The sequence below is a fragment of the Pinus tabuliformis genome, chromosome 4_1 (genome assembly GCF_031772625.1).
Source record: "Pinus tabuliformis cultivar Carrire ecotype Pingquan chromosome 4_1, CPIR1, whole genome shotgun sequence".
Lineage (NCBI taxonomy): Eukaryota > Viridiplantae > Streptophyta > Pinopsida > Pinales > Pinaceae > Pinus > Pinus tabuliformis.
Window position 1 is genome coordinate 423,016,240 of NC_142303.1, and position 22,291 is coordinate 423,038,530.

Consider the following 22,291-nt stretch of genomic DNA (forward strand, 5'->3'; position numbering starts at 1 on the left):
TCAAATGCTTTTAATGTAGTTGGTGATCGTGACAAGGGCGATGAACCAAGTGTTTTCCAGCAGCTCATGGGCATAATGCAAGTATATGCCCCCTCATTAATAATAGTTTGGTGAAAATTCTTATTGAGAGCTTTTACTTGTATTAGGAAAGCTAATTGCGCCAATAACTATGGTGAATATCTTGCATGGTTAAAAACCACAAGCTTGGAATCCATAGGATCTATTCCACCTATTGCTGACAATAAAGCTTGTTTCTGGGAGGGACAGTTTTGCAACACCTCGAGTGTCGACATAGCGAAAGGTGATTGAGCAAGATCTTCCACTATATTATAGTTTTGAGCTGCTCGAGCATGAGGATTGAAAGTTGACTTGTACGCAACTCCCTTTGGTGGCTTTATTGTCAATTTAGGAACAATTCGTGGAATAACTTCTGATGAAGTCGAGGTCGAAGTACTAGGTTGATCAGTGGCCTGGTTATTCGACGATGACGGATTTCGGTAATCTTTATTCCTTGTTCACACCAAAACATCATTTTGCGGATTTGCGATGGATAACATGAGTACTTGGGATGTGGAAGCATTGTCAGTTGCAACCAAATGTGTCTTCAGGGTTGGAAACAGATCTGTCAACATTGTTGATGTGTTTGAAGTCTTTAAAAGTTTAGAGACCTCAGAGCGATGTGGACAATCTCTTGTATAATGCTCGTCATTACATATCAGACATGGATAACGAGGTTTCCTAGCCGTGGTAGGGGAATCAGATGATTTCTCAGGAGTGGAATTTTCCTGTTTCTTTTTGTTATTCTTCCCATTTTTCTTACCTTCTGGTTGTTTTGGATTTTTGCCTTTGTCAAATGACACGACATTAATCTCTGAGGCAAGAGTGTTTTCTGATGCATTTGTAGCTTGATTGGAAATAGCAAGAGTTTGACTAGATGGTCTTCCTGTTGCCTATGTGCTTGAAGAACCAATCACACCGTCGCCGGCATGAGAGTCCTTACTCGATTGTGGAGGTAGTGGAATAGTGTAAGCTGGTCTAGGTGCATGAGGGATTTTATCATAGAGCGTGCCAGATTGTGTGTATATCAAATCCAAGTATTGAGCACAAGTGATAACTTGATCTTCTGTGACAACTCCACCTTTTGCCACATCCTCTGTGATTGATGGCAACAAGGACTTGATGAACCACTCAGCTAAAAGCTGATCAGGAACGTAGGTCTTAACCATTCGACAATGATGCCGCCACTCATGAATATGATCTGATATATGGGTGGAGGTAGTCTGTTTAAAGTTGGTCAAGAGTTCCGTTCCAGTCTCATACCTGATAGGTAACTGGAAGTCGGTCAAAAAGGTAGTGGCCAAAGTGGTGAAGTTATTGAAGGAAGCTCTCGGTAATTCAATGTACCATTTAGCAGTTGGACCAGTAAGCGTTCTTTGGAAAAGACGAAGTCTGATTGAATCATCATTCAAGGTGTTGGATGAACACCATAAATGAAAGGTCATAACATGATTCGATGGGTCTTCTCCAGGATTTCCGTTAAACTTTGGAATATCAGATGGTAACTTGTGCGGAATTACTGACCACCAAGGTACATATGCGATTGGATCGTTGGTGAGCCAGTTTAAATCTAGTAATTCTAAAGTTGCTACGAATGGCAACTGTCGATTCAAGTCAAGTTGAGCATACCCAGGATATGTTGGAATTGTTTGTGCAATAGGTCTTTGTAGACCATCGTAGGGCATCTGCATCTGGTAACCTTGGTAAGGTTGTTGGAAAAAACCAGTATAAGGTGGTTGTTGAGAACCAGATTGGAATTGTGGTTGTCCATAACCTGCAAAGCCTTGCTGCTCAGGTCCTTGGTAAGCTTGATATTGACCAAAACCAGGTTGAGCTTGGGAACCAAGTCCAAACTGAGGTTGGAATTGTTGGAATTGGTGTTGTTGGAATTGTGACAACCACGATTATTGAGACAAATGTTGTTGCTTAGTAATGAAAGATGAATTGACTGTGAATCAACTATACCAGTGTAAACCTGAGTCAATCCAGATAAAGGTATACTAACCTGAGGTTGTTGTTGGGCTCTAGAAACAAGTGGTTGTTGTAAAACAACTTGAGAAACTTGAACCTCTTGACTTGAAACTTGTGGTTGCAAGGAAGAAGGATTACTTTGTATCGGTTGAGATACAATAGTTTGAGCTTGTGACTGTGGCACAGTAGTAACAACAGGTGTAGTAGGAATATTTGACACAGTTTTCATTGATTGTGTTGGATACACAAGTCTTGGTTGAGTTGGCATTACTGGTTGCCATTGAAAAACTCTAATTCCAGGTTGACTTGAATATTGTGGGAAATTACCATATGGTTGTCCTCCAGAATAAGGAGGATACGGTGAATAAGCATATTGCCCTCCATATGGTGGAAAACCAGTATTTAATGGATATACAGGTCTCTGATGACTAGATTGCCCGGCCTAATACTAATGTGTAGGATCAAACTGTGAGTTCCTATTTGAGAAAAACCAGGTAGAATTCCGGATGAGTACATGGGTGTTGACCATGGTGCAGAAGCAACCCCTGAGTGGGTTCCAAACAATGATTGGTAACCAACCGAGACGGATGATTCACCATATAGGTGCGAATCAGGTGTGGTAGAAAACATTGAAGGAGTTACAATAGAAGATTCTGCTGCAGCTGCATCAAATGATACAGTATGGGATGTTGACGGTTGTTCAGCCATAGTTAACTAGCCCAAAATTTGTCCCAAAGATTCGATGGGAACATGCAAGGAAGTAGGATCAGATGAAGCAAATTAATCAGGAGTAGTAGGATAAAGATTATTCCTAGTTCCAAAGTGAAACGGGGTTCCAGGTGTGGAATCTTCTACTATCTCCTCCTCTATGGCAATCAAATATGGTGGAAGAGGTTGACCGTCAGGTCCGTAAAAGATTTCTAGTGTTGGTGAAAGTTTAGTTTCAACAGTGACTGATGTCAGAGGGGTAACAACTTCTGAATGTTGAAATTCGAAGTCTAGATGTTTAGGTAAATGAACAACAGTTTCAAAGGGAGGTTCCTGAACAACTTCAGGTTTAGATGTAACTTCTATTTGAACTGGGATAGATTCTGGACCAACTCTTGGTTGAATTGTTTCAAGTTCAGAAGCACCTTTTGGTTGAACATTTTCAAGTTGAATATCAACTTGTTGTTGGACAACTTCGGTTACTGTTACACTAGGATCAGAGCTAATGTCCTCAGGTAGCTGTGAAACTTCTTCTTTATGAATGAATGTGCCAGAAATAGTTGGAGTAACTGGAGCCTTTGTAGCTACTGAAACAAATGTTTCAGGTAACCCAGATGAAGAACTAGGAGTTCTTGATGTACTAGACTCAGTTAAATGAGACCGCTTTGTCTGAATTGGTGTCGCTTCAGGAGGCAAAGGCGGTTGGCTCGTTGTTCTTCCTTGAACGACGGGGTTTGGGTTGATTTTCCTCCACGATTGCTGATTAACTTTATCAGCTTAAACTCAACTAAGGAATAAGGATGTTATTCGTGGTCAATTAATTTTTACAACACTGGAACACAACTTTTCTTTTTCAGTTTTAAAGAGTCGAGAAAAAACAAAAGATGACTCTAGTCGCCTTCAATTTTTAATAATCCTGAAAGGACAAGTGCTCAGATGATCCTTTTACTTTTAAGAGTAAAAAAGGAATGAAAGTGACTACTCTGGAGATTCTAGACAAGAGGGTTTACCAGACAAATCGCAACCTATTGGGGTCTCCCACTATATACTCGACCGTACAGGGAGCACAAGTCCGTACTAGCACTTATCGGATCAAAGAGGAGGAATCACCCAACCTTCAGTGAAAACGACAACCACTAGGTTTAAAGACGCCGGAACACGTCTCTAACCTAGACCTCTAGATGTTTTTCATTAAGTTCCAATGCGTTGTTAGATTAATGGATGTTTATTTTAAGTTTATATTGCTTAGAAATTTTCCTTTGAAGGTTCTCCGCGAAATGTGTTCTGAAAATCCTAAGAATGCAACTAGAATGATAAGCACTCTTTCCATTTAATTTCAACAATGAAAATGCTAGCTATGAGGGATAGAGCATAGAGGTACTTTTTGAACAAACAACAAAGAGCACAAACTAATGAAATTCCCTAAACCATTCCTTTTAACACACAAACTCAAGCTCTAAAATGCAAATTGCATGTATTTCTTTTCAGTTTCTCTTAATGTGAATGATGCAATAAGAAAAACTAATGCACAAACGATTCAGAATGCTTTTCACAAAAATGACGATTTATGACAATTTCTTTTAAAAGGGAAAGGAAGATTGTACGACACTTTCAATTTTAAAGAAATGAAAATTTTTCGACACTTTAAGTGAAAAATACAAATCAAATGCACAAATAAATCAATCGATTATTTATAAAGGAAGATTTTACGACACTTCAATTTTTCGAAGAAAATGACGATTTTACGACACTTTTCTATCGACAAAACAATCAATAAAAAACTATCTTTCGACAATGGATTGCAAATGATAAATCAAATACATAAAAAACACCCACCAATCCTAGTCTAAGTAGGGCCAAATCAAGGAGATGACAAATTGATTTCAGAGGCAAAACATCATTAACATTCAGTAACTAATTCAAATAGGAGAAAATTGCAAAACTTTCAGTTCCTAGATGGGAAACTGATCCTCAAGAGATCAACGCAAGCTACAGTTAAAGACAGTGCACTGAATCGCTCTGTACCTATGTGGGAAGTGCACTACAGTACAGGCAACAGTTAGAGACAGTGCGCTGATAACAGTGAGCAATTCTGAAGGCAATTTTGGCACAGTTTCGACTCAATTTTCAATGAAAGAGGACTGAAATCAATAAACGACCACAAGTACAGTATGTAGAAATGTCTTAAGAGGTTGATAAGCTACTAAGCTGGACAATCTGCTCCCCAGTGGAGTCGCCAATTTGTTTCGGGAATATTTAGTGTTCTTGGACAAACGCCTAACCCTCTAGATCTAGTAGCGGATCTAGAAACAACAAACAAAGTAATCTTAACTTTTCCTATAAACAACAGATAAAATAAGAGAACAGAGAACCTACTTGTAGTTTCCGCTTATTCCTTATCTCCCTTGACCGATTCCGTTGCTCCTTCCCATACTTAAATCGCTTGAGAAGTACCTGCACAACTACAGAAACAAAAACCCGTCAAAGCATAATGATCTATTGCTTATAAATAACATGGAATCGAAAACATGATATACATATGGAAGCATTAACATATAACACAAGCATTAGGGAAAAATCTTGAAAACTTTATTGATAAGAGGAAATATTACAACCCATATGAGTTCGATCCAGTGTCATCCTTCCAATTCAATCCTTCATCAGCCTCATGAAAAGCAAGACACTCCAACACTATGGCAATACTTGCACTCAATTCTAATCTCATAGCACCAACGTCTCGTTACAACTCAATATTTTTCAGCCAAGATCTCTTATATGAGTGATCTATTTATAGGTGAGTGAAGGAGTTTATGTCATCAATGGAGGTAATGAATGACTTTCTAAATTTAGAAATCAGTTCCATGGAAGAAGGGATAGGGGATCAATGTTTCCTAATTCCCTTTCTCATCCAAAGGCGAACTCAAAGGAGCAGGTGGCATTGAGAAACTTCTAGAGGCTTCCAATGGATAAGGAATCTTCAAACCCTCACGGAACTTTGCTCATATTCGCCCAGCACAGGCCAAAGAGGGACCAAGTGCACTTCATAGCACCCTGTCAGTGCCTGGTTTGCATTGCAGCGCACCCTAATGCAGGCCTACCTGCGTCGATCTTCTTAGAGGTGGTTTTTGGATGTTTTCAGTGATGGAACTTCTTTGGAAGTAAGGCATTCTAATGACTAACTTCTTTAGGGCATGTAACAAATGCACTAGGGTTTGATGGACCCTAATAATATCGATCTGTAATTTGGGGTTGATGTGCCCAAATGGATCTGTAACACCATGTTTCTAATTAAAACCATAATCCAATAATTAAGGAACCTAGGAAAGATCCAAACCCTTGGAATCATATAACCAACTAGAGGATTGGATACATGTTATTATGTCATTGATTTCAAGCTTAGCTTCTTCGAGGAAGCAATCTTGATTCACTTTCATATCAACTTCCACATTGTTGTTTCTAAGTATGTGATAAAATATTCTTGAGTGAAAGAATACCATTATACTTCTAATTCTTTAGAGCACCATAGCAAGGGAGTTGTCTTTCAGACTATTTTCACTGTTAAGATACTAGATCGTGAGCAACTAATCTCCTAAGATGATAATGTCTTCCACACCTCTATCTTTGACAATGTATAGAGCTTGCAGTAGCCCATACATCTAAGCTTGGTTGTTAGTTTTTCTTCCAAGGCCCCATGAGAATTTTACTTCTATTATTCCATCGGGATTAATTAAAATCCCTCCCCCTCCTACCACCCCTGAAAACAAAATGAATTACACATAATGTAATATCAATAATATTATTACTACATTCCAAGTATCTAATCCGTGTTTTTTTGTAATCTTAGTAGGGCCTTTCATTCATTCATTTTCAAAGCAGATTACATCCATAAAAGACATTCCGTGGCCTCAACCTGCCCATTGGGAAACCAGGTCTGTTGGACATCAGAACACATTCTAAGCCATCCAAAATCTGAGGTTCTGTAGGTTGTCATGCTCAGCCTTATAGGCATGAATGTCTAGAAAATAGTTCACCTTTAACATGCTAACAAAAGTACTACTAATCGACATATACATAATCAAAGTTTAACAAAAAGAAAACTGCTAAATACTAGTCATCTGAGGACTCCACTAGGGCTAGGTCTTTTGCACTAGAACCTGGTAATTAGGATTGAGGAAGAAACAAAATGTGCTTCTCAATACAACCCAAATGGACATTTTGCTGCTGAATTTGAAATTGAATAAGTTGGAATTCCTTCTGAATTTCCTGAAACTTGGGATCAGATTTAATAGAATATGTTGCATTCATAATAGCTCTAGCGACTATGCTCTTCGTCATCCAATAGAGATGGATTGTCTGCTTGTACTGAGTGAGCCTGCCTTGGGTGTGGCCTGGATTAGGGACCAACAAATTCCATTCCTCCATCTGTATTTCCTACTCAATCTGTTGATTGAGGTCGAACTCCCAACCTGCAATCATCTGCCTCACTTGCTCAGAGTGCTTGTTGTATATGCTTGGGCCACGACGGTAATATGTTGAGAATCCGATTTTTGACTGCTCCTCCTCGGCAGTTGCAACGAGGATTCTCCTAGTCCACCCCGAGACCCACTCTTCTTTGCCCATGACCCCCAATGCCTGATAGGTCTATGCCCATGGATGGCCTAACCATTTCCATCAAGCTCCACTTAGCTGCAAGATACTCATCTAGCCAAACCACCGATTGAACAGAGACCCACGACTCGTAGACTAGGTGGTCTCTCAAGTTAGTAGAATCTGATACATTCACAGATAACAACAGCAGGGAGCAAATGACATTAGACACAAACCATGTGAAAGCATAGAAGGTTGTGATGACCAACCTGCACTGGTGCTTTCTTCCAATCACTGGCACCTTGTGCTCAAACATCGCACAAGACAAATATGAGCCAAAGAAGGTCTCTCTCCACCATAGGGAAGAGCTATCCGCCGACTCCTCAAGTTGCTTCCCATATAAAAATACATCAACACATTGTAAAACCAACAACAATGACATGCAAAGTATATTCAAAATCCATTTTAACCAAATACAGAAACAACCATTTCAACTAGGCATAAAATCCTTCCCGCACAGACAAGGAGCCCAAATTATACCATACATTCCCATTCAGAGCAGTAATATACCATAAAAAACATATACCGGCTTAGAAACAACGATTTCAAGATAAAATTGAGCCACACAGACATTCTTGTCAGACGAATAAACACTACCAAGTCGCACAGTCACCCATTCGCAGGAGGGGGCATAAATCTTACAAGTAACTTCATAATAACTGTTTGTCACGGGCAAGGATGAATGAGAAGAAATGAACATATCCTGTTATCAGCGCCATGAAGCCGACACGGATGTCCTCCCACAGACGCAACCTCCTTGCCAAGCTTGCCACCAGAAGGGAACCCAAATGCTTCCTCGTAGCTCTCAAGACCACGCTATACTACAACGCAACAACATGAAGTGAGGTACAAGCATTCACCACTTGAAGGTTTATCGCCCGACGGAAATTAATGCCCTCCTCAATCTCTCCTACGCCTCCTCCCATTGCATCAACCCACTCACACATACCCTGCATCTGTCGGAGCTGCCCTTTCACATTATCTCCCATTTAATTACCATTAACGAGAGTCCCAAGTGGGACGGTGAACTGGCATGCACCCCAATTAGGGAAAGTATCCACTCCATATTAAGTAGTGAGGAAATTACATATCTTCGTCATACAATTTATTTATTTTTTTTAATTTTTTTTTTTAATTTATTTATTTAATTTTTTTTTTTTTTTAAACTTTATCTTGCTATACAAAGTTGATGTAAACTTAAGATGGAATTGAATTAGTGTATTTATCGCTGACATTAATATTTTGTTATCACTGTTTTTTTTAATTTGTTAATGTAAGTTTTTTTTTTTAATGTAACATTATGTGACAACATCTCCCTCATATTGGGGTGTAGAGCATTATATACATATATAATAAAAATTTGAATAACATGCACATATATTATATTTAAAGATATACATATACATATTATTATTATTCTTACCATGGTATATCGGTAATTCATTGGATTAATCTGGGTAAGGCTCAAAATCAAACCTAGTAGTTGCCACTATAACACCAAAAGTATATCCACAACCCATAAGCCACATTTACCAAAAATTTATGACTTAGCAAGAGTTCAGACTCCACGAGGGGGGGGGGGCTACTCCTTGAGCCTTATCACAATGGGCCAAAGATGTCCCCTCATGGGATTTGAAGCCAGGTGGAGGGGATAACATCCCATTATGCCAACTACTAGGTCTTCCCATGAGGAGACTAGAAATATAATAATAAAAATATTTTACCATGGTAACTCGTTGGAGTAATTTGGGCGAGGCCCAAGATCAAACCTAGTGGTTTCCACTATAACACCAAGAGTATATCTAACAACCCATAAGCTAGATATACTAGGAATTTATGACTTAGCAAGATCAAAGAATCCATCAAAGAATCCATGAGGGTGGGAGAGCCTACTCCTTGAGCCTTATCACAATGGACCAAAGATGCACCCCTGTGGGATTTGAAACCGAGATATACCAGGAATTTATGACTCCATGAGGGTGGGAGAGCCTACTCCTTTAGCCTTATCAAAATGGGACAAAGATGTCCCTCGTGGGATTTGAAATTGGGTGGAGAGGATAAGATCCCATTGTGCCAACCACTCGGTCGTCCCATGAGGAGACAACAGAGAGTTTTTTAAACCATGGCGAATCAATAACTTGTTGGAGTAATTTGGGCGAGGCCCAAGATCAAACCTAGCGGTTGCCACTATAACACCTAGGGTATATCCAACAACCCATAATCTAGATATACCATAAATTTATGACTCAATAAGCGTCGAGACTCCATGATTATGGGGGAGCCTACTCCTTGAGCCTTATCAAAATAGCCAAAGATGTCCCCCCATAGGATTTGAAACTAGGTAGAGGGGACAACATCCCATTTTGTCAACAATTTAGTCGTCCCAAGAGGAGAAAATATATTATTATTATTATTATTATTTTTCTTACCATGGTGAATTGGTAACTCGTTGGAGTAATCCAGGGGAGGCCCAAGATCAAAGCTAGTGGCCACCACTATAACACAAAGATGTCTCCTCATGTGATTTGAAACAGGGTAGAGGGGATAACGTCCCATTGTACCAATCACTTGGTTACCCTACGAGGAGACAAGAGATATAAATATAATAATAATGATAATATAATTCTAAGGTCATGGCCAAGTTAGAGATCAAATTGGTATATGAGACACCCTTATATGTAGAACAAGGGATCCACGTTGACATAACAATTAGACTATTCACAACTCATGTTATATGCCACAAGACCTTCCTCGATGGAAGTCTTCACAACTCAGGTTTTTTCTTCCTATAGAGGTCAATGTTTTTGTTTTTTCTTCAATTTGACTATTCACGTCCAAGTGTGGGTGCACTGATATGCCAAGTGTTATATGCTACAAGGCCTTCGTCAATGGAAGTCTTCACAACCCAAGTTTTTTCTTCCTATAGAGGTCAACATTTTTGTTTTTTCTTCTTTCCTGCTCCAATGACAAGTCTCTTTCACTGGGCTTTTTCTTGGTTGCAAGCGGCGCTACTTCCATTGCAGAGGATTAAAACCAGGGTTTACCTTATCAAGTTTTTGTGCTTATATTATTTGAAGCCTCCAAATTTTAGTCAAATATAGTTTTTTGTATCTTGGGCATTAGTAGATAAAAACTTTAGTTTTGCTAGAGACACTCTGTTTTTATTTCAGAAGTTGTATGAAGCTACTCTGTTTGACATTCGAATCTGTATTAGGCCGACTGAGAATATCTTATAATCCAATATGTAGTATTTAGATCCTATTTTATAGTTTATGAAGGAAAAAGTTTTTTCTTGGCAGACGTTGTCACTATGGAATGTAAAATACAGAACTGTGGAATTGTAACTACTTCTATTTTTCAATAAAAATAGTTGATTTTTTTTTGTTTGATTTTTTAAAACAATTTCACTATTAAAATATGTGAAAAAGAATTGAACAAATGAGAGTAGGTAGATGGCCTAATGTTATCTTCAATGAAGGCATGAGTGAAAGAAAGAAAACATTGATGATACAAAACTGCACATGGTTGCAAAAATGGAATATCTACCTCAATGCCTACCCCACAAATAGTAAGGAGCTAAAGAATTTTGTTATGGAAAAGTTTCGTAAATGGGTATGTGGAAAAGAGTTGGGTAGAAAGAAGAAGTACTTCATCGAGGAATTCAACCTCACGTGTGATCTCCAATCGAGGAATTCAACCTCACGTGTGATCTCCAACAAAAAGAGTACATTGGAGCTAGCATTCGCGTTTATTCTCTGTAAACTTCGGTGTAAATCTTGGGAAGAATGGGTGTGTACATTTTGCACGTCTGACATAAAAAAAAAAAAAAAATATAAAATATATATTTCATTTTGGAATGTGATGAGTTCAAAGACATATATGTTAGCATCAATTTCTTGGCATTGTCTTTTCAGCGAGAGGATTTCAGCTCATCATCAATTTAAATAAGAAAAATATTAAATTACAAAAAGGGAAAGACAAGAACTAATAGTCCCATAAACTATTTTTAATTTCATAGAGGTTAAAATATCATTTCATTTCATTTCATTACCCATTCACCATGATAAAAAGAAAAAGAAAAAATCTATAAAAACATAAATATTCAACCCTCTAAATTTTAACCTATAAAAACATAAATATTCAACCCTCTAAATTTTAACCTATATCCTCTTATTAAAATGCATACTTTTAACTATTAAATCTACTTAAATTTCTTATATATAATTTTTACATACTCACTTGATTTTCAAATTCTAAAATTAAAATTTATCTACTTAAATTTCTTATATATAATTTTTACATACTCACTTGATTGTCAAATTCTAAAATAAAAATAAATTTATATTAATTATGACAATAAACTAAATTAATTTCAATGATTTCTGATTGAAACATTAAGGCATCCGGTGTCCACTTAAATTGCGTAAAACTGTACAACTGTCATACATGGTGTTTTTGTAAGGGAAAAACACAAACTTGGTACACAGCAGACTTTTGGATTTAACCTGCCATTCAACTTTCGTTACGAAATTTGGAAAACAATAATTTTAAGTCATCCTCAACTGTTAGGTGCTGTTTACTGGGACACAGCATGTGCAGAGGAGGATTGATTGTAGGTGTTTCTTAACTGAAGTGTATGACTGGTGGAATTTTGTGGATCCGGTAATGGTAATGGCTTTTCTTCTCTGCCTGTATATTGACAATTCGATGTACAGTTATGAATTATCTATGTACACATATAAAACGTATGAACTATCGACGAAATGTTTTGTTATGTAACTGGGATTTGAATAGTTGTGAAAGCAAAAGGCCAGGATGATCTAAAGCCACAGGAGAGGCCTGGCCATCCATTGGCAGTTACATAAATTCTGAAAGAAGGGTATATGTTCTTTTGATGCGTAAATTAAATGATAGTATGCAATAGGAAATGCTTACCAAATATTTATAAATTTCACCTTGACCATGATAACAGATCTACTTGAGATTTATTTTAACGATTCTGTAGATGGAATGATGTGCTCGATTTAACCACTCTATAAATGGAATACTGTACTTCATTCAGTATAAAATTGGATCAGAAAGAATATGGCTGAAACCCAACAAAACCGAATCCTAGAATGCCCAGCTTACAGTAAGATTCACATCAAGTGCAAGACAAGCAACAAAAACCATAGACTACTAGCAATGGACAGTTATCCTTGAGTTAGGGAAACTCATAACAGAGGTCCTAGACGATAAACCGATGTTGTTAATTTCATTGCAATATAGTATGACCTGAATGGGCAATAAAGAAGGGACGTAAATTGAAAAAAATCTATCGGAAACAGAAAATCCAAAGTACAGTAAATACATCTAAGAATTGTGGGTCAGTCCAGGGATTGGGGCATATCCAGGTTCCAAACTTTAATTGCACGAAGTTCGTTGTCACCATTTTGTGTACATCGCTGTATGCCCTTCTCATTTTTAAGCGGGCAAAGATTAGGGCTCACATGTGAATCCATGCTTACTAGGCACCCATATTCTCACCGTGGCTTAGGAGGTCCTCACTGATCCTCGTGAATTTTTGGAGTTGGCTGTATGAAAGAGGTAAATTAGAGATGTGAACGCTAAGATAGCTTGTAGCTCTATGAATTAGGGCATCAAGCATGAAGTGTTGCTTCCATCGTATCTATTGCTTGATTGAACAACTTTTTGCAAGTCCTTTTTCATCATATCTGCTGTCAACTGCTTTCAAGAATTAGTGCCACAAAGATGCAAGAGACAATGGGACCGATGACTGACCCTTTTCGTTGGGTTCTTCGTTCACATACGACAATGTACACAGCGGCACTACAATAAGAAGCGCATATATAGTGAATCTTTTGATAAACGTGACTGCTATTTTAAATCGAACTTTTTCTAGCTTATGTTGCAGACTGTTTTAGGCCATCATACCATCGTTGTTATTATTAACCATTTTATGCCACAACTGTAATTGAACAACGTGGAAAACAGTATGCTGTGTATAGTCAGCCCCTGTCACTCTGAACCTCACTATCTTACAGTGTCTTGTGCTCACTGTTGTGTCTTCCTCCTTCCCTTACCCTTGCTTTTATAAGCTTGAGTTGTTGGCAGAATCCATAATCCTAATCTCCAAGGTGATTGACGGTTGAGATTAGATCTTACCTCACTTGATATCAATGGTTAGGATTCATCTAATTCACTAATGCAAAACCTTTGCATTTCACTAGATTAAACTCACTCTTTTATAAAAACCACTTCACTTAATTAATCCTTTAATTAAAGTGAATTTGCTAAGGTCGAAGGTCTTGGATGACTTCCACACATTTAGATACTTAGACCTATGCAGCAGTTCTTGTTCGATGCTACAAACATCAACATTGTGTGTTAGTGAGAAAGGAACTTCTTGAAGAGCCACATGGAACCGGCATTCCCTTTGGTCCTGACACAATGTCCCATACATCATCCTCTACCATGGCATTCCTCCAAGCCTCTTGGTTTGCTGTCTCGTTAATGATGTTACTCATCAGTTCCATGTAGTTTGGATTCTGGAAACTTCTTCAGAGGCCTGCTCTCCTTGAATGCGCTCCTAGGAGCCTCAACATGCTCTTGAGCATCCTTCAATGTTTGCGTAAACCACCTAGGCCTCTTGACAATACTAGAAGAAGCAGTTGACTCCTTCTCTCCACTTGAAGGTTGAATTCTTGAATTGGAAACCTCTAAATGATATTCACCCTTCAAAGCCTCCTACTCCTTGTCCTTTGTCACTATTAGTGGCTCATGAGACTTCCTATATGTGAAGTTCTCCTCGAGCTTCACATCCTTGCTCACAACTGTCTTCCTCTTTGTTGGAATGAAGATCCTCTAAGCCTTTGAAGTCTCGTTGTAAACTAAGTCACCTGACACGGGGATTCGAGATTTGTAGGATATGGGGATTCGAGAGTCGGATCTGGACACGTTGACCCCCCGGAACAAGACACGTAGGATTCGTTATATATATATATATATATAAAAATTAGATATTTCTTACACAAATTCTCATTAATGATACAAATTCATTGATTTCAAACATAGATCTTCATCTAGATGTTAGTTTTACTGTTTACAAAGTAAGTTACTAACATTATAGCATGCATAGTACATACAAAATTCAAATACATGTCACATAAATCATGATTCATAAATGAAAGACAACTTACAAGATAGTAAGATAAATACACTGATAACTATAGTTTTCTCATTAAGTCATCAAATCAAAATGTGCTACATCGGTAGTGCAATGCCAATGGCAAATAGAAATAGAAAATATAAAACAACTACAGGTATACAAGCCTCAAGGCAATAGGTAGCCCATGACTTATGAGTCAACAATCCTCATAGTCATCATCAGAATCAACATCAATTTCCTCATCATCATGGTCATCACTGCTCTCCTCTGCATCCTCCTCCTCCCCTGTATCCATAGTCGCCTCTGCATCTGCTGGTGTGGAGGATGACCCCTCTAAAATATCACTGTCATCAAATCTAACAGGCTCTAGCACTGGATCATTGAGATCCATGTTGGCCAATGCCAACTCAACACTGCTGTCCAGACCCATATCATTAGGAAAGACATCCCACATCTTTGTCTTTCCCCTCAACCACTCTTCCCTCTGCCTGTAAATAAGACGAAGGTTGGTGTGCACATACACCATTGTCTCTGCCTTGGATTGCTCAAGCCTGCTCTTCTTCACACTATACAAATTCCCATATGTGCTCCAATTCCTCTCGCAACAAGAGGATGAAGTCACCTGAGAGAGGAGCCTCATGGCTAACTGCTGAAGAGGAGGGCTTGTTGCCCCATGATTTGCCCACCAAGAATAGGGCTTCTTAGCCCCCCTGTCTCTAATCACATCATATCCTGCAAATCGACCAGTGCCAGTGGAAAACTCTGCAAAGGCATCCTCCACCTCATCAAGTAATGCTCTATCCTGAAAAACCCGCCTGAATGCATCTTTCCTCCCCTGTGAGATTTCACCATCCATGTGAGGAGCGAATCTGTGGGAAGGTCCACCATTCAGCCACTCATGGCTATAGTATTTTGGGTTCAATGAGTGAGTCAAACAATGTAAAGGTGCAATTCTTGTCCCATCTGCTGACAAGAATATCCTATATAGTACCACAGAAGGCCTCTGGTGATGTCTCATACTCGAGGCACTCACTCTGTAGAATAATGCTCCTCACTGACTCAATCATGGAATCCCATCTCTCATAAACCTCTCCTCGGATGGGTTTGTCTGTATTTGCAAATCGAAGCAAAGAAATGATAGGGTCCATGATCTGAATAATTAGATCTACCCTCTCCCACCAAGCATCATCTAGCACTGTGTCCTTCACTCTTTTAGAGGCTACTTGATCTGTCTTTCTCCAAAAAGACCAAAACTCAGAAATAACCATGGCCCCAAGAGCGGTCTTGACCTCCCTCAACCTCTTCAACATCATGAATGAAGAGGCAAACCGTGTATCTACAATCTTCAACAATGATAGATTGTTGTACTCCTTGTAGATAGTGAGGGCATTTGTATGATTTTGCACAAAGTTACAGATATGTTGTGCATCCTCAATAATGTTACCAATCCAAAGCACATCAGAAGCAATGGATTTCAGTGTTAAGTTCAATGAATGGACAATGCAAGGTGTCCAAAACACTTGTGGATATTTAGCTTCCACAATCATGTCAGCAGCCTTGCAAACAAGTGCATTATCTGTAATGATTTGCTCACAAGAATCAACACCTACATCTTCAATAACTTTAATAAATAACTCACCCATAAATTGTGCATCCTTGTATTTTCCAAGTGTATCCACTGCTTTCAAGAAAACTGGACTATTCAAGGAAGACACCATGAAGTTGATGATTGGGTGTCATGCTAGATTTGTCCACCCATCAGAAACAATGCTAACCCCAGATGTTGGCCATGATGCTTTAATAGGCTCAAGCATTTTTTGCACCTCTTTTTTTGCCTTCGTCAACAATGTGGTTCTAAGTTTCTCTGAACCAGGAGGCACATACCATGATGGAGACCCGTGAGTTAGAGCTCGACACATCTCAATAAATAGAGGTGAGCATGCAACATTAAATGATATGAAGTTTTGATAGAAAAAGAAGGCAATGGTGAGATCAAGCTCTTCCTGTTTCTCTTTTTGAAAAATCTTGTCCATTGGACCAAGTGAAATTGCTCTTCTTTTTGCTGCTTGTCCCCCAATAGAACTCTCAAATGGAAATTTGGTGGTGCCTTTCCTCAAAAATGGAAGGGGGTCTTCATTCTTGGTTTTTCTTGATTTTGCAGCCACATTTGCCATACCAACAGTGAACTCCTTTTCCATTTCTTTCCTCTTTTGTAAAGGAACAACTTTACAAGCTCCAATTCCACAACCTGGTAAAGCCAACAAATGGCCTTTCACACGGTAATATGTGCTTTTGAAAGAAATGTGGCAAAAGTTGCATCTCCATTGCACATTGCCTCCTCCCTTCCCCTTGGTGCTTGTCCCATCCTCTCTTGTGACATATTTCCACAAGGGATATTTCTCAATGCTGTCTTTAGGTCCTCCTCTTCTCTCAACATTACTTGCAGCAGACTCTAATGATATTGGGGGAGGAGGGGCATCTCCAATGGAGACATTCTTCCAGTGAAATGAATGGGTAATGACATTGTTGATTTCCAACGAGTCTCTCATCATTCCATCTATAGGGACTACCTCCCTTAGCCTGCATTTAGGAGATAGCTTAAACGAAGAGGGCATGGATTAGAGTGACATCCCTTGCCCTAAGCGTTGTCGCGTTGGGTGTACAATTCGGGCGACAACAAGATCCCCTTCTTTGATCAGAAGTCCCTCAAGCTATCACACTTCCTTTCAAGGCTCCAACAAAGGATGGCTAGGAAATCTCACTATTGGGATTCTAGGGAGTTATCAATTGTAGCTAAATTTCCTTAATTACAACCAATATAATTCTGTACAATCATTGTTCTCTATAAATTGATCATTGTAGCTTCATAGTTCGATTTCACATACACATCGTAGTTCAATCTAGGGCAATTTCCCCAATTTCCTAGACAAAAAATAGTTTGCATGGCAAATTCTCGATTTCTACAAAGTTCGTCTCTTTGATAATTGAATGACAATCTCCCTTTGAACTTCTGTTTCTCCTCCCTCTAAATGTTCAAAATTCAAACCACCAAAATAATTCCAATAATTCAATTGCATAGATAAACTTAAATTGCATGGCATAAAGGGGCCATGTATCCCTCGATACACTGATCCCCCTTTAAGGCTTAATTAAATGATAAACCATAATTAGCTAATAACTAAGGACATAATTAAGTTGACAAGATTTTGGGTTAGCTCCCTCAATGGGCTCCCTTAGCCACCTATTAAGCCCTCTTCTCTTCTTCTCTTGTGGCAACATAGCCTTCCTTCTTTTGCCCTTCTCTTCTGCAACCATGATGTGCTTTTATTAATATTCAATGTTCAGTTGGAAATTACATTGTGCGACTTATTACAATTCACCATGCATATACACAACTCTAAACCAAGGATCAAAACTAGGGTATTACATTTTACTCTATGGTGAATTCTTTGGCCCATAACATGTGGTGGGGGGATTGATGTATCACATTGGTAATTCAAAGACTTTAATGCCCCCAAATGCACACAAATTCTTTCAGATCTTTTTGCATATTGATCCTAAGACCAACCCTTTTCTTAGAGTATGGGATAAAGAACCAAGTCGGCTCATGGCATATGATGCTTCCAATTGGGGTGGAGCTTCGTTCTAGAAAAACATAATTATATAGGGAGCTCTGGGAACTCCATCAAACTGAACAATATAGCTGGTAGGCAGTTTCAGGCAGTGAGGTGGTCATTAAAACTCCCCCACCTGTGAGCCTATCATAGGCAAGAAAGGCCACATCCTCAGGCCTGTGCAAGCTCCACTAAACCCCCAAAAGTGAATTCTGCAGTGAGGACAATAATTTTGGACCTAACCCTAGATCTCATTGCAATCTAAAATGCACCATAAATTCATTTTCTATATCAGCATATATCTGTGATATGCTAGAGCAGGGATAATGAGGCCCTTTTTCTGTCATACAAATAAGTGTTCAACCGCAAAAAAATCTGTATAGAAAAGTGTCAGGTTTCACCAACATTCAATCCTTAAGGTGGAAAGTGAACCCCGGTGAATGCTACAAAATGTTAAGTATCACTGATTTATAATTTCTATTAAATATGTTATTTTTATGAATTTTATATCATCCATTTCAGATATGCTACCAAAGTTTGCAATATGTTTAGCAATCTAGAGGTAACTTTGTGTCATCAAGTGTCTTAATTTTCCTTTTACTACCCTATGTTACTGCACTCTCTCGTCTTTTTATCAAAACAGTCTTGGATAGATTCTCGTGAATATTTATCATCAGTTAGGCTTGGTATTTATGAGTTGCATTATAATTCCATGTCTAAGTTTTATGTTAGTTCCAATTTACTTGATAATCTTTTCTTTTCAATATTTGAATGGGACAATGTAATTCAGTGTTAGGAAAAAATAAAATGAATGCTATTCCTTTCTATATATGTTGTGTAACCAGAATTTTTTTATTTTATTGACCATGTCAGATGGGATCACTAAATAAAGCCATTAATGGTGATCAGTTGGAAGTGATGTTGTTAACTGATTCTCGTTCATTTCAAGAAGATGATGAAGGTGGTGATGGTGGACGGATACTATATAGAGCATCCTTTGAAGAGTTTGAAGAAAGTTACGTAAATTATCAAACTGCACACTGGATTTTATTTTCGCTGCTTCTTATTTTGGCATGGGGAATTGGTCTTATCATGTTACTTTATTTACCATTGAGAAGATATATTGTTCGACAAGAATTTCGATCACGCGAGTTGTATGTCACATCGAATGCAATAGTCTATAAGGTTTGTTAATACTGTCTTGTGCTTATTGGTGCTGTATTGTTTTATATTGAGCTTATTTCTTTAATGCCTTTCGAAATATACTATCAATTTCAAGTTATTATGTCTTGAAATAATGGTAAGTGTAAGACCCCAATTTTTGGCATATATAAATATATCGAGGAGCATAAATCAACGTTGTATATGTTATGTACATCTGTGGTGACATCGTATTTTTAAAATGGAAACATACGTGTAAATATCCCATCTGGCAACACTTTATAATGCTCATTTGCTTTTGATGTTGACAATTTTAAACTTGTGTTTGGATGTAGATTGTGAAAGTGCATTAATTCAAATAAATGTGTGGATTGCTAAGGGACTGTGGGGTCTTGGATACGGCCTTAGGTAAATTATAAGTGGATGCAAGGAAAGCCAAGTTGGTTTCCTCATCAAGCTGCATTTGATTAATTGGAAAGGTATTATATAAAGTGCATGCCTTGATACGATTTCATCCAAATTTAAGAGGGATTATTAATTTTTCCAGGTTTTGGCTTGTTTTAAGTATGTTTTATGGTTCTGCCATGCCTTTTTTTATAAGAATTGGATGTTTTGGGCACCTTTTTGGGAGTTTCCAGGTTGACCTAAGTGCCCAAGAGAGACTTGGGATCTGTTTCCACCCAAACTAGTAGGTCTCGCTAAGGTCCTTGCGAGCTGCTATGGTGGCACCACAGAGGACAAGTGCCCATTGTAACCTTGGCACGAGATCCCACTCTTTAGGCCAACTCCTACAAAGCCAAGGGAGGCTTCCCTACACTAAATACTCTCCAACACAAGTTAGTAGATCAGTGCCTGATAATACCTCTTGGGAGATGGAGTTTAGGACTTTGTTTGGGATTCTTGCAACTTGAAAATGAAATTCTATTACAGAAAATGCATACCAATAAGGTAAAAACACTCTAATTGTGAGAATAAACTTTGAAATAGCACAATGAGTGAGTGTTGATATCCCTTACCAAGTTTGAGATGAAATACATTGTTGTAGGTCTTGATATGTGGTTGATGATGAACAATTATTTTGCTGTTCTGATACTTCAGACTTGCAAAATTGCAGAAAAAACGTAGAAACTGGCATGTAACCCCCTTTAGGGCCTCCCACAAACCTATAAATGCTCAAATAAAGTAACATTATTGGGTGGAAGTGTTAGGGTGATGAAATATGAACAAAATGAGCAGCCCAACGCTTAAAAAATAATGAGTAATATGAAAGATATTCAAATTTGGAAAATATCGCTCATGAAGATGGGTCAAATCTTTACTAGGGTCAAAACCTAGATTTTCCTTTATGTAGAAATTTAATTTCCAGCAAATTGAAAATTGATTTTTCACTTCTAAAAATGTTCAATTAATGCTCAGAAGAGAAAAAATTGAAGGATTTGAAGATATGTACCTTTAGGCTCAAAACTCTTGTGAAAGGTTGCACTTACCATGCAAATCTGATGCTGTAAATTGAATTTGTAGACCTGTAAAACCGTTGTACAACACCTTGAATTGCTTCAAATTAGCCTTTCTACACAAGACAAACAAGCTATTCCTTCCTTGGGCCCATTAGATAAGATTTAAGTTCAATCCAAGTGATAAATTAGCAGAAGAATATGAAATTGAGATCAAGCTAGTGAAATATTTTTTGTATTTTATAAGACAAAAGTTTTGGAAAAGAAAGTTTTGGAGTTTTTGGAATATATGGTGGTGAAGTGAGGCTTACCTTTGTTGAATTTTGTAGCTATGGTCGGTCTTCATAATTATATTTTAGCCCTTGTAATGTATAAAGAATTTGAAATACATGTTCTTAATGTTATTTTGATTATTTAGTACTTGAAATAATTTATGCTAAACATGTTCTTCATGTCATATTTAAAAGAGAAATTTTCAAAATTTGAAATTTGAATTTTGGCTCAAAGTTAGATAAGTTGGCCCTCCCTCAAGTCAAGTCGGCCCAGTGAAGAGACACACCCATTTGGACAGACAGACCACTATATAAAGCCGTTCAACCACCTCCACAAGAGCACCATTCGACCATCACACAAGAAAGACAAGTTCTAGGCATCCAAGTGAAGGAAAAAAGGAAGAAGGACGAAAAGAATGACAAAGATCTCTTTCTAGTTGCATTTCTCTTTGTCTCTCAGATTTCACACGCATGACCTTTTTTCTGAGTAGTTTTTTGGGCATGGCGAAGTTCTGGGCACCATTTTCTCGGCAGGCTAAAATTCTGGGTAGATCTGAGAAGGCTGAAATTTTGAATGGAAAAAGTTTGACTTGACTTGAGGGTTGGAGACTAGGTTTGACCATAGCTTGTTGATCTTGTTGATGTTTGTTGATAGTGCTGGACCTGCCAACATTCAAGGGGTCTCCCCGATATGTGGTCCCAATTAGATCTCACACCATTTGGGATAGGAGCCCCATTCAGAATATGGCCCGATTGTCGGTTTCTTAAAGATTTGCCTTGGCTCTAACTGTCAGAGAGAGAGAGGAGTGCAAATGTGCCTTCGAAAAGCAAGTGTGTGCCTGGTGAGTGTTCGGTTGTAGGTGTGTCAAGGTTCTTCTACTGCGGAGGGAAAAAGAAGGTGAGCCTCTAGGAGAGAGGTAATAGTAGCTGTTGACCATTGGAGTGGCACCTGACGATTATCTGAAGACTCCATGCCCATGGATGTATCAAAGGATGCTTGTACCATTAGAGATCATTATATTACCAGAGTTTTTCAACTCTACTTCTTCTTATCATTTTCTGTTGTACCCAAATTCCACAAGCCCTACGGGATGATGTAAAGTGATGCTAGTATGATGAGTTTGAGTCATGTAACAGGCCTATGTAGCTTGGGACCTTGTCATCAAGTGAGTATTACTCTGGGAGGTTTTTTTCACTTGGTTAATTATCATCTCCTTACGAGGACTTAATAATAACCCC

The 22,291-nt window shown here is 38.3% G+C and overlaps 1 protein-coding gene across 2 annotated transcripts in view; it reads left to right on the forward strand.

Moving 5' to 3' along the window:
- The first annotated feature begins 11,833 nt into the window (after positions 1-11,833).
- The window catches only part of LOC149176111 (uncharacterized), a 130,386-nt gene continuing 119,928 nt past the window's right edge, over positions 11,834-22,291 (forward strand). Inside the window, exons 1-2 of one of the 2 annotated variants that reach the window (XM_089423029.1) lie at positions 11,834-12,045; positions 19,039-19,350. In XM_089423029.1, coding sequence (XP_089279155.1) covers positions 19,039-19,350 — 312 coding nt within the window. In that variant the 5' untranslated portion in view covers positions 11,834-12,045. Of the gene's footprint in view, positions 12,052-19,038; positions 19,351-22,291 lie in introns of both variants that reach the window. The other variant, XM_089423028.1, reaches the window with a different exon arrangement.